Raw genomic sequence first — 14,564 nt, 5'->3', positions numbered from 1 at the left:
CATCCACAAAACTTCTTTTTTTATAAATATTCTTTAACTTACATTTACTATGAAAATTCTTTAGATATTTTTTTTCCAAATAAATATTAAAGCAAGAGAGCATAAATTAAATATTAGTATTTCTTTGCAATTTTAAATTATTTATCTGTAATAATTATTTTAAATATATATGTTGAATGAGCACAATTTTACATTAAATATAAAGAAAAATAATAATAAATACCATTCATAATTTAACTGTTTCACTGTGTAACTGTTCACATCAAACTGCTATTCGCTTCTAAGTGGTATTTAAGTATGTTTATCATAAATAATTCAATATGTATAATAGGGTAATATCATAGAATAAGTCATAATTGAGAAACATCATATTAAGTTGTAAAACCTCCATTTTTTAATAATTTAGTTAATTTGAATAAAATTGTCGCGGTTATTACCAACTGTTTTAATAAAAATAAAAACGAAAATAGCTGAAATGACAAAAGCTTAAGAAAAGTAATATTACAACTGAAGATTACTTTACAAATGTACATTAATATCTCTTGATGTTGCTATTGATACAATATTTAAAAGAACTCTAAATTTTGTTAATTTTGATTGTTTTAAAAAATGTTTCTCCATTTAATTTTTTGTTTTCTTTGTAAATTTATTTTTTCTTTAATTCTTTTTTGTTCTCTCTCTCTTTACTCTCTCTCTCTCTCTCTCTCTCTATATATATATATATATTAAAGAAAACTTCTTTAGCTATCAATCAAATATTCATATTTTTCAATAGAATTCATTTCACTATTAGAATTTTTAGACTTAGATAGATAATTTGATCAACTTTCCTTAGTAATACTCCTTTAAAATTGTTTAACAAAATCCCTTAAAGCTGATTTAGTTTATATAAATAACTTTTTAATCAATATATTTTTACTTCAAAAATTTTTTAAGACTAGTCCTAAGAATTTACAGAGTACTTTTAAATACTTAGAATAAACAAAATCATTAAAATAAACACGCATAGTAAAGAGAAATAACAATAAAGACTAACCAGTAGACAAAATAAAATTTTATTTTTGAATAAAAGCATTATACATCAATAGTGTATACTTAAAAATTACATATAATTTGCATGAAAGTGTTTATACATTTGAATTATTTACGTTTAAAATATTCAATATTCGTGATTATATAATCTAAACAAATGTAACATACATGTTTAGTTTAAAAAATATGTCTATATGAAAAATGTTTCATATTAGAATTTTTTTTATTGGATTTTTTTTTTTATCTTGAAAATATTTTTATCAAGAAAAAGTGTTTCAATAGAGTTATAGGAATTTACATAGTAAATCCCGATAACTAATACAAACAACATACGAAAAATATGTTATAGGGAAAAAAATGCTCAAAACATTTTTTGGACGTTACATATCATCTCGCGTATAATTTTATAAAAGCAGCGTTGAACGCAGCATTGTCTCGTTGAACGCAAATGAAATGTGTATAAATTACATAATGAATTGATGTATAGATGATGAACACATTTTATTTACGAACTTAGTTTTAATAAAACACCTACAGTTAATGTGTTATGAAACAAATCCCATTTGACGATGCTTAACACTAGCTATTCAAAATATGGTACTTTTTTTAAAATGTAGTTATGGTACGTGTTCGAAATGTTAACTACGGTATGAATATTTTTGCTTATGTTATTGTAAGAAATGCGATTTTTATAATAACATTTAATTATTTATAAGTGGTTAAATCCTTTTTTTGTTTATTTTTTAGCTTTTCTAGTTTAATAGTGTAGCATTTTATTGCTTATATACTTATACTGCACCTTCGCTTCTAAATCTTAAATAGAATAGGAACTGAATGTTTTTAAAAAAAATATATTTATAAAAGTTTTTTTTTTTTTTGGTATCACATGGAATAAGAATATTTTCAAAATTAGTGATATTTAAAAAAGAAATAAGTTTTTATCTTCTTCCGATCATTTTGGCCAATTCAAACTTTGCGTGGGTAAAAAATGTACTGAAAGAAATATAAAATTTCGAAACATACTAAAATCATTCTAAAAACTTTAAACATAGTGTTTTAAAATATGCTAACAGAATAGAATTTAAAAAAAAATATTTATTGCTAGATGAAAGGCTGTTATAATAGAGTAGTCCCTATAAAATAATTAACCCCTTTTAATATTCATAAAGTAAATACTACACGCCACTTATTTTCTTGATGTTTCTTGTTTTAATATGAAGAATTTAAAGTTTATGTCAATCACAATTTTTTAATAAATGTTTTTTTAACTTTGCTTTTAATTTGAGTATAACAATATATTTAGAATCATTGAAACTCTCTCAATATAAAATCATAATTTATATATCCTTATACGTTAAAACGTATTAGTCCGGATATTTTTTTAATCGGCATATTCTTTTTAGTGTTTCATTCTTCCACCGCATACAATGGTCTTAAGCTTTTCATTGGCATTTTGTGATTCAATTCTTCCTCACCATCATATGTGACAAGGTAACTTTCAGAGTAGCCATTGGAGCCATTGCTGGTATGGCGACGTTTTTTGTAAGCATAGATACTCTGACTACTGTGTGTACTGCTTGTTGTGGGTGAAGAGGGCCTGGTTTCAACACCTTGTTCCATGAAATAGCGATCCATGTGTGGTTTCACTGCATTCCAGATCTTTTCGTCGCGGAGAAGTTCAGTCACTGCATCGATGTCCGGAGCCATGAAACGATCTTTATCCAAAGGCCTGAAACCAGAAAATATATTTTATTGCAAATATTTCCTCCAAAACAAATATGCCAGTAAGTGAAACAAGCCAGATGTTTTATTCAAAGTTGTAGAATCACATCAGAACTATAGCCACCCTTGTCGACCTACTTGATCGTTCTTACCTTGGCCAAAGTTCTTACAAACCCGCCTTGTTTGGTTGCCAGCTTTGTTCCCCTAACAAATCTCACCAGTTTTCCTTGCTTAGCATGAATTGAATTTCGATAATATGACATTTTAATAAGTAATAAAGCAACATGCGACTAGATTGTAATTTTGACTTACAATATTAAGGGAACTACCAAGAATAGGGAGAAGTTTAAGCACACGTGACAAAGTATGAATTCACACAAAAGTTAGGAATGAATATTATATGATGTGTGTGTGTGTGTGCTGGATCTTACCAAAGCTAAATTCAAATAAATTAAATAAAATCTTTAATTATTTGATTAGTTTGGAAAAATCAAAACGAAAAGTATGTTCATCATAATATTCTATAAGTAAGATATTCTATAAGTGAGATATTCCATAAGGAATTCTATAAGGAAATTACAACTATTTTTAAAAATTTTAAGCTACTAACCAAAACAACTACCGTTCTTCATTTCAAAAGGATTTTAAAAGTGTCTTATATGTCATTTCTTAATTGTTGAAAACTAGTAGTATTTCATGATTTAACATAATTGTTCCTTATTCAGCACCTTTAATATCAAATTTTTGATTGAAAGAAGGCCTGAAGGGAAAACAATTATGGGTTAAAAGTATACTTTCTAAGATTGGTCACAAATATTGCAATCCCATATGTGACAATATTTTCAAGTTTGAAAAGTGCCTTTCGTTGTTATTTTTCTTCAACGAAATAAGAGCTAGAAGCTCAATTATTTTATTCGTTTCAAAATTATCATGCAAATAAGACCAGCAAGTGACATCGCGTGTGTATCGATCCTGTTTGGGTGATGAAACGCGACATTTGTTTATGTTAGCAACTGTTCTTTCCGTTCCAGCATAGTCCATCAAATATGAATTCTTTTAAGTGACACATTCTATATTCTTTCGCAAATAAAGATTTGCAAGAAAGCATTATATTTTAGCGAATTCGATGAGCGATACGACGTCGTATTTGATTAACTTCCAGTGGTTCAACATTGTAATTTATGTGGAGAAACTTAGCTCAAACTTAGCCAGCAACATCCCCACAACATCCCACATATAAGCATACCATCTTGTTTATAAGCAAACAGCTGGTGCTGAGACCATAAGTCTAGTGTATTTGTATCACTGATCTTTTTCTTGAGTTGCAAGTACCCTTACCTTGAGTCTATCTTACTAATTTTTTATTATAAACGCCGTGTTCACATGACAAGAAGTTAATTCTATACATAAAATATATAAAGGTTTATGAGGATAACGCCCCTTAAATTAGTAACAAGTGTTTCCTTACAAGGAAAAAAATCGAAAAAAATGTGCCAAACGTAAAAAAGGAGAAAAATGCTAGGTTATTAGAGGATTTTAACTTTTAAAATATTGGTTAAATTTTACTTACTTTACAACTGTTCTGACGATTTCATAAATAGCTTCTAGGGGAGCTGTTGTCTTCAGAGGTCTTAAAAATTCTATAGCTTGACAAGCAGCAAATAATTCGATAGCAATTACTCTTTCAACGTTCTCAACCACCATTAGTGATTTTCTGGCTGCAAATCCTCCCATTGAGACGTGGTCTTCAGTTCCCGCACTAGTTGGCAAAGAATCAACTGATGCGGGATGGCAAAGAACTTTGTTCTCTGAAACTATTTTAAAAAATGTAACTGTTAGTTAAAAAAGAAAAGATGGTTTTTTAGTTATTGCAGAGATTATACATTTCAGAACTGTGCATTGAGATAAATAAAAGGGTGACAACCACAACTAATATATATGTTTAAAGGATTTGTATGAAAAAAAAGAAAATCCAGAATATGTATTTTTTTTTCTGTAAACAAAACAAATGTTCATACGCAATTATACATTAAACAGTTATATTTTAATAGTTATTGCTATAAATGACTATAAAAAACTATTCATAATTTACCTAAAGCCGCAGCTGTACAATGTGGAATCATGAATCCTGAATTTAATCCACCATCTTTGACAAGAAAGGCAGGTAGACCACTGAGGGCTGTTGAAATGAAAACAAAGGTAAGTAACAAAAATGTATTCACGTAAAGTTTCACGGCAATTAACGAGTTACATAAAGTAGTTAGTGAATTTAATAACCTTACATAATCCTCGTTATTTTATTGTTCAAACATTATTAAATGATATCGATCGATGAGTAATTTATCATTATTGTATTAGTCATTAACCTTTTTTTTTTTACTAAAATAATATATAAAATTATTGCTGTAATATCAAAACGATTCCTTACAGCTAAGAATTATTATTTCTCAGATATAATTATAATAGGAGAGTTGAAATTAATATTTTAAACTAAAATCCATTCGACCATTTAATTTAAAATAATATTGACAACTATATGTGGAATAAATATTTTTATTGCTAGACTAATTATAGATAAAATCTTAAATATATATTATTTTTAAGTTTATCAGTAAAACTAGTCTAATAATTGCTCTTTTTGATTTAAAACCTTTATAATTGTCAATGTATAGCGTACTTCTTAAACATAATAATTAATAACAAATTTCTTAAAGACGAGAGAATAACAAATTTCTTGGAGTCTAGAGAGGGATACAAAAAAATAACTTTTAGTAAAGATTTGTTATTTTTCGCTATTTTATTTAAAAACTTTTGAATTGTAAGGTATATAGTTCTTTACATTATTTTAAGGAATATAGCTTCACTTGACAAAATACAAAATTTGAGCGAAATCGGACGAATAGAACTTAAATTGTAAGGTATATAATTTCTTATAAAGAACCAAACCTGGATTTATTAGTCTCTCTAATCTTCTTTCACTCATGCTACCTAATTCATGAACTGCAATGGCAAGGTAATCCAAAGCCTAAAGGAAAAATTAGTTTGACATTTTTAGTATTTTTAAACAAGTAAGTATATCAACATTAAAGGAAAGAAAAAGATTTATAAAATAAGATAATACCTTTGCAGGGTATTCACCGTGGAAGTTCCCACCAGAAATGATTTCTTCTCTTTCTACGAACACAAGCTAGAATATAGTTAAGAACAAAAGGGACTATATTCTCTTAAAAATATTTATCTAACCATCTTTTTCTAAAAAAGAAAACATTTTGCCAGCACTTTAACAGGATTGCATGAAAGTTATTGTATCAACTTTTTAAACAAAAAAAATATTTTACCCTGTTTCTGTTTGAAATTGTTCTCAAAATGAAATGTGTTAAGTAAATGCTTATTTCATGTATTATGTAGTTTAGTTCTCCATGTGTTTGTCTTAACCCCTTAACGATCGGTTAATTTTCAAGAAAACGGTCATAAAAGATTAGTACTGACAGACATTTGATTACTACTGACATCTAGTTTAAAATAAGCTAACTATCTATAATTGCATTAAAAATATTTTATTCTTATTGGAGCGTTACTACTAAACACTCCAGCCCGGAAATTTCCCGGGAGTGAGAAATAGAGGGCGAAACCTCACCCCGTCAATTTCACGGGAGCGAGAAGGAAGGGGTTAATAAAGTGGTGTTGTTAAAACTGGCATGGCAATTCATGAATGATTGTTTCCCCGTGAAGGAATCCTTTTATAAACCCTTTTACGCAGTATTTTCATTAAACATAGTTTTTTCTTTATTTTGTATTAATTTAGGTCAAAAGAAGAGAGAAATATTATCTTTAGCATTTTAATAAATTATGGTTATGAAATAAAGCATGAAATATCTTTTTTTTTCTGCATTAAAGGTAAAATTTTCCATACACGGCTCACTTCCAAACAATGATTTTTAAAATATGCTCTAATTTGCAGTCATTTAGATATAAGAGGAACAGTCAACCACCAATGAAATTACTTACGTGCAAAATTAATGTACAAAATTACGTACAAAATTACAACGTTTACAAAATTAATAATTGATACATTTTTGAATATGAATGGGAAAAAAAATTTCAAACTGGTTTTTTGGATTTTGGATAAAAATAATTCCGATAATCTAACAGCTTTTTAGTAATTATTAAACTGTTTAATATAGTTAAAAAAAATACCAAATTATAGTTTTGCTTGTAATTAGAGCGTAAGAAAAAAATACATAAAAGTTGAAATGGTGTCCCATCTGCTACAAAAAAGTTACAGTCCTAACAAATAAAATTTGAAAATTAAATTCCATACAACACATTTGAATGAATAAAATATTCTGAAATATTAATTTATTATTTAACGAAAGGATACGGGATTATCTGTGGCGCTATTCATTTCAGTAGTGATGATGTCTCTTACAAACTCCAATGTGTCATGAACAATGCCATGGACTTGTGGGCAACATCTCAGCGTGTAAGCATCCTGAACTTTGTTGCAAAATCTGTGACTCTCTAACAAAATATAAAATAAACTTGTAATTATTATATATTTAAAAATATATATAATGATAGTGCTTGAACTTTTTATTTTTTATCTTATTAAGATGAATTCTCTAAAAAATAATGTTAGTAGTTATACTTTTTATTTACAAAAATATTAAACGCACTATAAGATTCTATCTTAAATCTTAATTATCAGGTGATACTATACAACTTTATTGTTTTTACGCGGTTGAAACCGGTTTTCACTTGTTTACGTTCGTATATGAATTGATTAACATTGTAACCTTAAAAACAAATACAAACAGGAAGTATATAAAAAATCTCTTGCATAAAAACCCATTACATGTATGTTTAAATATAAAAGGGTAGCATATAAACTCGTGCAGAGTATGTAATTATTAAAAAACTACAGTGAGTCAAATAATTTGGTATAATTATTATAATATACTAATATAATACCTGATATAATAAATATTCTATATTTACATAATATATAGTCTAATTTATCCAATCGTCGAATTTATATTAAATATCGTCTAATTTAACCAATTGATATACGAATGTAAACAAGTGCAAACCGGTTTCAGTCGTGTAAAAACAATAAAGCTGTATAGTATAACCTGATAATTATGATTTTACATAGAATCTTAGAGTGCGTTTAATAATTTGGCCAGACTGTATATTTTACTCATTTTTTCAACTTTTTATTTATATTTTATTCATTTTGTTTAACTTTTTGTTCATATTTTATTTTTCTAGCATAGTTAACTTACAGTTGTTGGTAAACTATTTATATGTGTGAGTGCTTTAGAGGCCCTGTCGAAGGGGTGGAGACGGGGAGGGAAAATTCTAACTATGCTTTTAATCCCTTTTATTTAAATTTCACAAATAAACTGATATTGGATTATTATTATTATATGGCATATTCCCTATTGCTTGTGTCCCCAATCGTGAGACACAAGGTGTTCTACAAGCACCACTCCTAATGTGCATTTCTAGAAATTCTTACAAAATCTTCGAAATCTTTCGAAACAAAAATAGAATTAAAAAAATTAGGAGTCGTCAATAAATATTTAAGTAAGGTAAAAACTAAAATGATTGAAATCTGTTAAATTCCAATAGAGACAGGTAGAATGAAATATTTTGAAACCAATTTAATTGTCTGATAAAACTTGGAACTGTTCGACTTCTTATTATTTCTTCTAACAATCAAACAAGTTTTGATATTTTCAGTTCCATCTTCCTAACTAGTTTTTAATCTTTTTTTTATTATTTTTTCGTAAATATTGAATATTAATTTCCAACTTATTGTTAAAAATATACATTAAGGGTGGTCATTATAAAACATCCTGCATAACTTTTTTTTTTCGTTTAAAAAAAAGGTAACAAAGTTGTTTGAAGAATTAAAGAAATGAATTTCATACAAAGATTATTTGTTTTGTAGTTTATTAGCGATTAGAATGTTGAAATGTTAATCATCACGAATGTTAATCATGTTGATGTTAATCAATAATAATTAAATGGGAAAACAAGTGTCAATTTGTGAAAAGATACTATTTCTGTTAACAAATTGTTTTCACCTTTCTTAGTTAACACATTTTATAATTTTCTTAAATATGATCGATTTACTATAATCAAGGAAGACTTACAAAAGTTAAATTTGGGCATCCTATATTCAATGATAATTCTATAAAATAAATTATAAAATAATTTAAAGTAAAAAATGAGATTAATGTGAAAAGCAAACGAGTATCCGAAACTTAATGACGATCAATATTCATCGCTTGCTAATTAAATTAACTAATTTACGATTTATTTATTTATCTGAGTTGTTGAATTAAACGAAAGATCTATTTAGAAACAGTTGAATTGAAATAAATAAAATAAGCAATGTAAACTTACCGGCCATTTCTGAAGGATGTGTGTCCGAGTGAAGTAAAGATCTTAATCGTTTAGCTACTTGTGATTGACCACGATGAGGACGAACTTTCTGAATATCTTTAAGACAAAAATCAAAAATTAGAACATAGAGTATTTCAGTGAGGAATATTCAAACCTATTTAAATATTTTATGAAGTTTGTGATTGTTGTGAATAGTTTTATATTCATCATTAGGATACAAAGATCAAAAATTAGAACATAGAGTATTTCAGTAAGGAATATTAAAACCTATTTAAATTTTTATGAAGTTTGTGATTGCTGTGGATAGTTGTATATTCAACATTAGGATACAAAAATCAAAAATTAGAACATAGAGTATTTCAATAAGTAATATTAAAACCTATTTAAATTTTTATGAAGTTTGTGATTGCTGTGGATAGTTGTATATTCAACATTAGGATACAAAAATCAAAAATTAGAAGAGTATTTCAGTAAGGAATATTAAAACCTATTTAAATTTTTTATGAAGTTTGTGATTGCTGTGGATAGTTTTAAAGATTTGTTCCCTTCTTTAAAATAAACCGTGATGTCTCAGTGGTTAAGACACTAATCTGTCGTTGTGAAGAACTGGGTTTCGATTCCAGTGGCGCCTTGAAGTCCACCCAGTTTCAGCTCGATGGGTATCAGCCTGCCTGGGAAGTTAAGGATGCCTGTGAACAGTGCTGACCACATTTTTACCCACATGGCCGTTTTTCACGAAATTGTGGAGCCATATCTTCCATGATCTCCTGGCTCACAACGGACTGTTTGCGGGAATGCTTAGCTTTTACTTTCTTTAAATTAATAATAGAGCAACTAAACCTAAAATATTTTATTTTACTTTTTAACAGCCGTTGAACAGCAGATCTAATTCTGAGTTTACGACTATCAATGTTCTACGCAGTTAACTTTGTAATTTTACACCTAATCCAAAATACAAGGGAACTCCTGTTTACGTATTGGTAGAAATTTGCTATCTTGGAGACTTTTTGATAAAACTAACTCGTATTTGTGTTGCATGGATAGGAAAACCTCCCATGGTTAGCCTGGTGGCAAGGGGACTTTCTTTCCTTTCCTTCCAGACGCGGAAACGTACCTAGGTTAAAAAAAAAACTTACCCGTATAATCGGCGTCTGGCCACTATTCCAGCCAACCTCAAACCCGGGAACGTGCTTGATCAGTGGCAATTATTTAAAATTTCAAAAAAAGGAGGTTGCAATTTTATTTACAAATATATAGAAATATTAATTTGATGGCAGTTTAAACAAGAATTTTTTTGATAAGTATATATGACATAGAAAGGACAATAAATGAATTTTGAAAAGTAAATTATTAAATAAAGGGTTAATAAAAATATTTTTTTTAAAAAATCGTTCATTTCCTTAGATTTAGATGGTGATGTTACAGGTAAATAATATTAATTTAAGTTCTCCGTTAAAATTTTGATTTCCAGGCATTAAATAATAAAAGTAAGTAATTAAAATGTTATAATAATAAAATGAAATTGAATAGAAAAATCTATACAATATTTACAACATACAGGTAAGCATTCCTAAATATATATATATATATATTTTATTTAAAAATTTAGGGCAAGGGGGACTCTAACTCATGATTCGTCTACCACTAAGGATATTTCACGTCTGCACTATGGTTGGTGCGAGCCATGTGCGGATTTCATGACGACCGGTCATCCCTGGGATTCTCACTCGGGTCACCGAGGTTTCCAACTGGCGGCCCGGGGGCCGCATCCGGCCTGCGAAGCCTTTTTTAGTGGCCCGCGAACTAAAATATATTAGTTGTCATTTTTTTTTGCGGACAATTTTCGTAAAAAAATCAATATGGGTTTAAAATACTTTCCTCGTTAATAAAAACCTAATTTCTTCATTTCTGTGAAATTTAGCGTACCAACGGTGCAAAAAAAATTTTTTCTCAGGTTTTGCACCCAGGAATTTATTCAAATACAAAAATAATCATGTATGTAGCTCTATTTTATTTCATTTTTTTTGTATTTTGTGAATATAATTTAGCATGTGCGTATCAGAAATTTTCTCGAAGAAATTATCCGATTTAACTTTTCGAAACCACTCACTCATTTTGGAAGAAAATATTTACACACACATTCGTAAAATTTAAATGTAAATATCTATTCTCTGGTGGTTGCAGCAGACAAATCTCAATTTTCTCATTGAATATTTCGTGTGCTACTATATAAGTTTCAATACCAATCTTTTTAAAGTTTTATATCTTTACAATTAGATATCTTTTGCACATTATNAATAAGATATATGTTGCACATTAATTGTTTAATACGGAGGTGCACATTAAAGTTATTGTAGCCAGAATTTTTTAATATGCAATTAAATACTTTTAAAAATCTACTTCTTATTTTAATTTGTAATTCAGTAATTTTGTTTTGTACAACTTATTAAAAATCTGACAGTAATATTTAATGTTCTTTCAGACATAAGAAAGTCCTTCATGAAATTTTGATAAAGTTGTGGCCCGCCATTTGATTTGTGCTTTTAATTGTGGCCCGCGGCCTCATGTAAGGTGGAAACCCCTGATCTAGAGTATTAAAAAAGTTAGAGTAGCAGCTTTTAAATTGTAACGAAAGAGAATCAAATAGGTTACCACATTATCTCAAACTTCGCTTTCTTACAATTAGTCAAAAAAAAATTCGTTTTTCACCCAAAAAGTTGTAGAGCCTAACTCTTCGACCATTTCCTATCTTTTAAAAGGACATTGTGTATTTCTGATGGATCTCCATATTTTTTTTTGAAAAAAGTTACATAAATAATAAGAGTGTTATAATAATAATAGTCCTTAAATTTTATTAAACGTTTTCAACACATAAATACGCTTTAAAATTTCTTAATTTTTTTTTGTATTTATTCTTAGAAATATGAGAACTTTTGATATATATCTGAAAAAGTGAAGGTAAAAAAAAGTATTTTTTTTCTTTTATCTATTCCGTTTTAGTTAAATGAGCGCAAATAATTGGAATCTATATTTGCAATTATTCATTAATCATTGACCTCCGAAAACACCGGTTTAAAAATGAAAGTAATCATATTAATCATTGTTTTTCACCTCCGGAAAAAAATAGCCGCTAAATAAATAATAATAATCATAAGTCGGAAGTAATATATTTATAGAAAAAGTTTCCAAAAATAGATGCGAGCATAAAAAAATTTATTTTTAATTCTTTCCTCGTTCGGTTACAGATATACGAAGGTCAGCCTCATCACTTTTAATCTTTTGATTGGCAAGAAAGTGATAAGATTACCACGTTTTAAATGAGTTCAATGACAAAATAGTAATTTATTTCCGTTATTGCATAAATTAAGTATTATCTTTGTAATGTATCATTTTATTGAAACATTTTCCGGACAAATTTTTTTTTCTTCTTAGTGCGATGGGTGTGGGGTCCATTGCCGTTTATCAGGCATGCCGAACACGTTAATCGCCAACAAATCATCTGTGGTTCGTCGCCACGACTGTCAGAAAGATGATTTTTTTTAAATACGATTTTACTAACTTACTTTCGTTAAGTGTGACGTAGGAATATTGCAATCACAATTTCGACTTGGTAAAACACTCAAATCTCTAATTGCAATGAAAGTTTCAATCGTTTCCTTACTTATATAGAAAAATTATCTCGTTATTATCGGGAATCAAAATGACAACTTGCTTAAGATAAGAAGACTTTATACAAAAGGAGAAAAGTTTAATGGATAATTTCTTTTCACCAACATTGGCTATTTAAATTTTTTATTTTATTATTATTTTTTTTTAAATTTTGTTTCTTATAACCGTCGTTGAACAGCCGACCCAATTATGGGTTTACGACTGCTAATGTTCAACTCCGTAGCCTTGTAATTTTAAACCCAATCCAGGAGACAAGGGAACTACTGGATAGAGTATTGAGAGAAATTTGCCTTCGTGGAGTACTTTTTGATGGAACTAACCCGCATTTGCGAAGACTACGAGAACATCCCACGGTTAGTCTGACATCAAGGGGACTTTAACCCATGATCCGTCTACCACTGAGGATATTTCAAGCCAGCACTGTGGTCAGTGCAAGACGGATGCGAAATTCGTATCGACTGGGAATCGAACCCGGTTCGCCTCATTGGAAGGCGAACGCTCTACCCCCTGAGCCATCGCGGCTCTAAATTTTAATTATTCATAAAAAATGTGTTCAAGTAAACCTAATGTAAGCCATTAAGTTTCAAATGCTGAACAAATATGTTCAAAAGATCAAACTATGGCATTAATCAAGAATACACAATAAAGATGTCCTAATTTATCAGCATTTCCATATTATCTATAATTATTATACATTATATGATATTTAATATACATTAAATGATAATTATATTATTATTATTATTATAGCAGCTCTTTAGAAAAATATATATCTTTATTATTATTATATATTATTCTAAAGAGCTGCTAGAGGGCTTGCATTTAAATTGGAACTCTGAACTGGAACAAAAGAAATCTTGAAATTAAGATTTTTCTTGTAACATTTTAGCGGTACATAGTATTGGATAACCTCGACTTTATGTAAACATTTATGCAATAGCAGATCGCTGGTTAAGAAACATTCGGGCATAAAGGAATAAGGAGTGCATCACAGTAAAAAAATTCTGATCACAAATGAAAAGTTATTCTGAGTATGGTGAGTACAGACGGTGTCTTTTGTTCACGAAAATTTTTGTGACCTTTATTCCAATTTCGATGATTTTTCAAGAATTTTTGAACTAATTTTTAAGACACAATTTCTTCAACGATTCAAATATTGAGGAATGGGAATTAATCTTGGAAACGAAGTGATAATTAATAGATTCACTAAAAGAGATTTTTGAGGCTGCAGACACTCTGCTATAAGGTAGTAGGTACGTAAATAGACTTGAATAAATCCTACCTCCATCAAATGCTCTTGTAGTTCCTTTCAATACTTCTAGTGACAGAGCAGCAACTACATCAGCTTGTCTAGCAATATTTTCTGCTCTCTGTAATGCTAAAAAAACATTAAAGTATTAAAAGGTCTGAAAGTAAAATGATTTTTTTGATCGGAAAACTTTTTCCTATAACCCGTTTTTTGTCGAACTGCATAGCTGCCGAATCTTCTAATTTTCGCTTTATTTTTATTTTAAAAGCAGTTACAAAATAATTAGGTTAATATTTTTATCCTTGTTTAACAAAGTTGATTTATAATGAATTTGATTAATATTTTAAAAATATAAAATAATATAAAAAAGATATTGATATAAAAAGATACATATAATAATTATTTATAATAATTATTTATATTATTTATTATTATATTATTACAAATAATTATATAATATGTATGTAGCTCTATTTTA

General features: G+C 28.4%; 1 protein-coding gene across 1 annotated transcript in view; it reads right to left on the bottom strand.

Moving 5' to 3' along the window:
- Positions 1-1,039: 1,039 nt before the first annotated feature.
- Positions 1,040-14,564, bottom strand: part of LOC107453117 (histidine ammonia-lyase) — a 47,473-nt gene continuing 33,948 nt past the window's right edge. The window contains exons 13-20 of the mRNA XM_016069810.3: positions 14,120-14,215; positions 9,169-9,264; positions 7,136-7,275; positions 5,876-5,941; positions 5,701-5,779; positions 4,847-4,933; positions 4,325-4,568; positions 1,040-2,761 (exon numbers count right to left, since the gene is read on the bottom strand). Of these exons, the coding sequence (XP_015925296.1) occupies positions 2,440-2,761; positions 4,325-4,568; positions 4,847-4,933; positions 5,701-5,779; positions 5,876-5,941; positions 7,136-7,275; positions 9,169-9,264; positions 14,120-14,215 (1,130 nt within the window). The 3' untranslated portion in view covers positions 1,040-2,439. The remainder of the gene's footprint in view (positions 2,762-4,324; positions 4,569-4,846; positions 4,934-5,700; positions 5,780-5,875; positions 5,942-7,135; positions 7,276-9,168; positions 9,265-14,119; positions 14,216-14,564) is intronic.

Source organism: Parasteatoda tepidariorum, chromosome 3 (genome assembly GCF_043381705.1).
Source record: "Parasteatoda tepidariorum isolate YZ-2023 chromosome 3, CAS_Ptep_4.0, whole genome shotgun sequence".
Taxonomy (NCBI): domain Eukaryota; kingdom Metazoa; phylum Arthropoda; class Arachnida; order Araneae; family Theridiidae; genus Parasteatoda; species Parasteatoda tepidariorum.
This window is presented reverse-complemented; position numbering and strand designations above follow the sequence as displayed.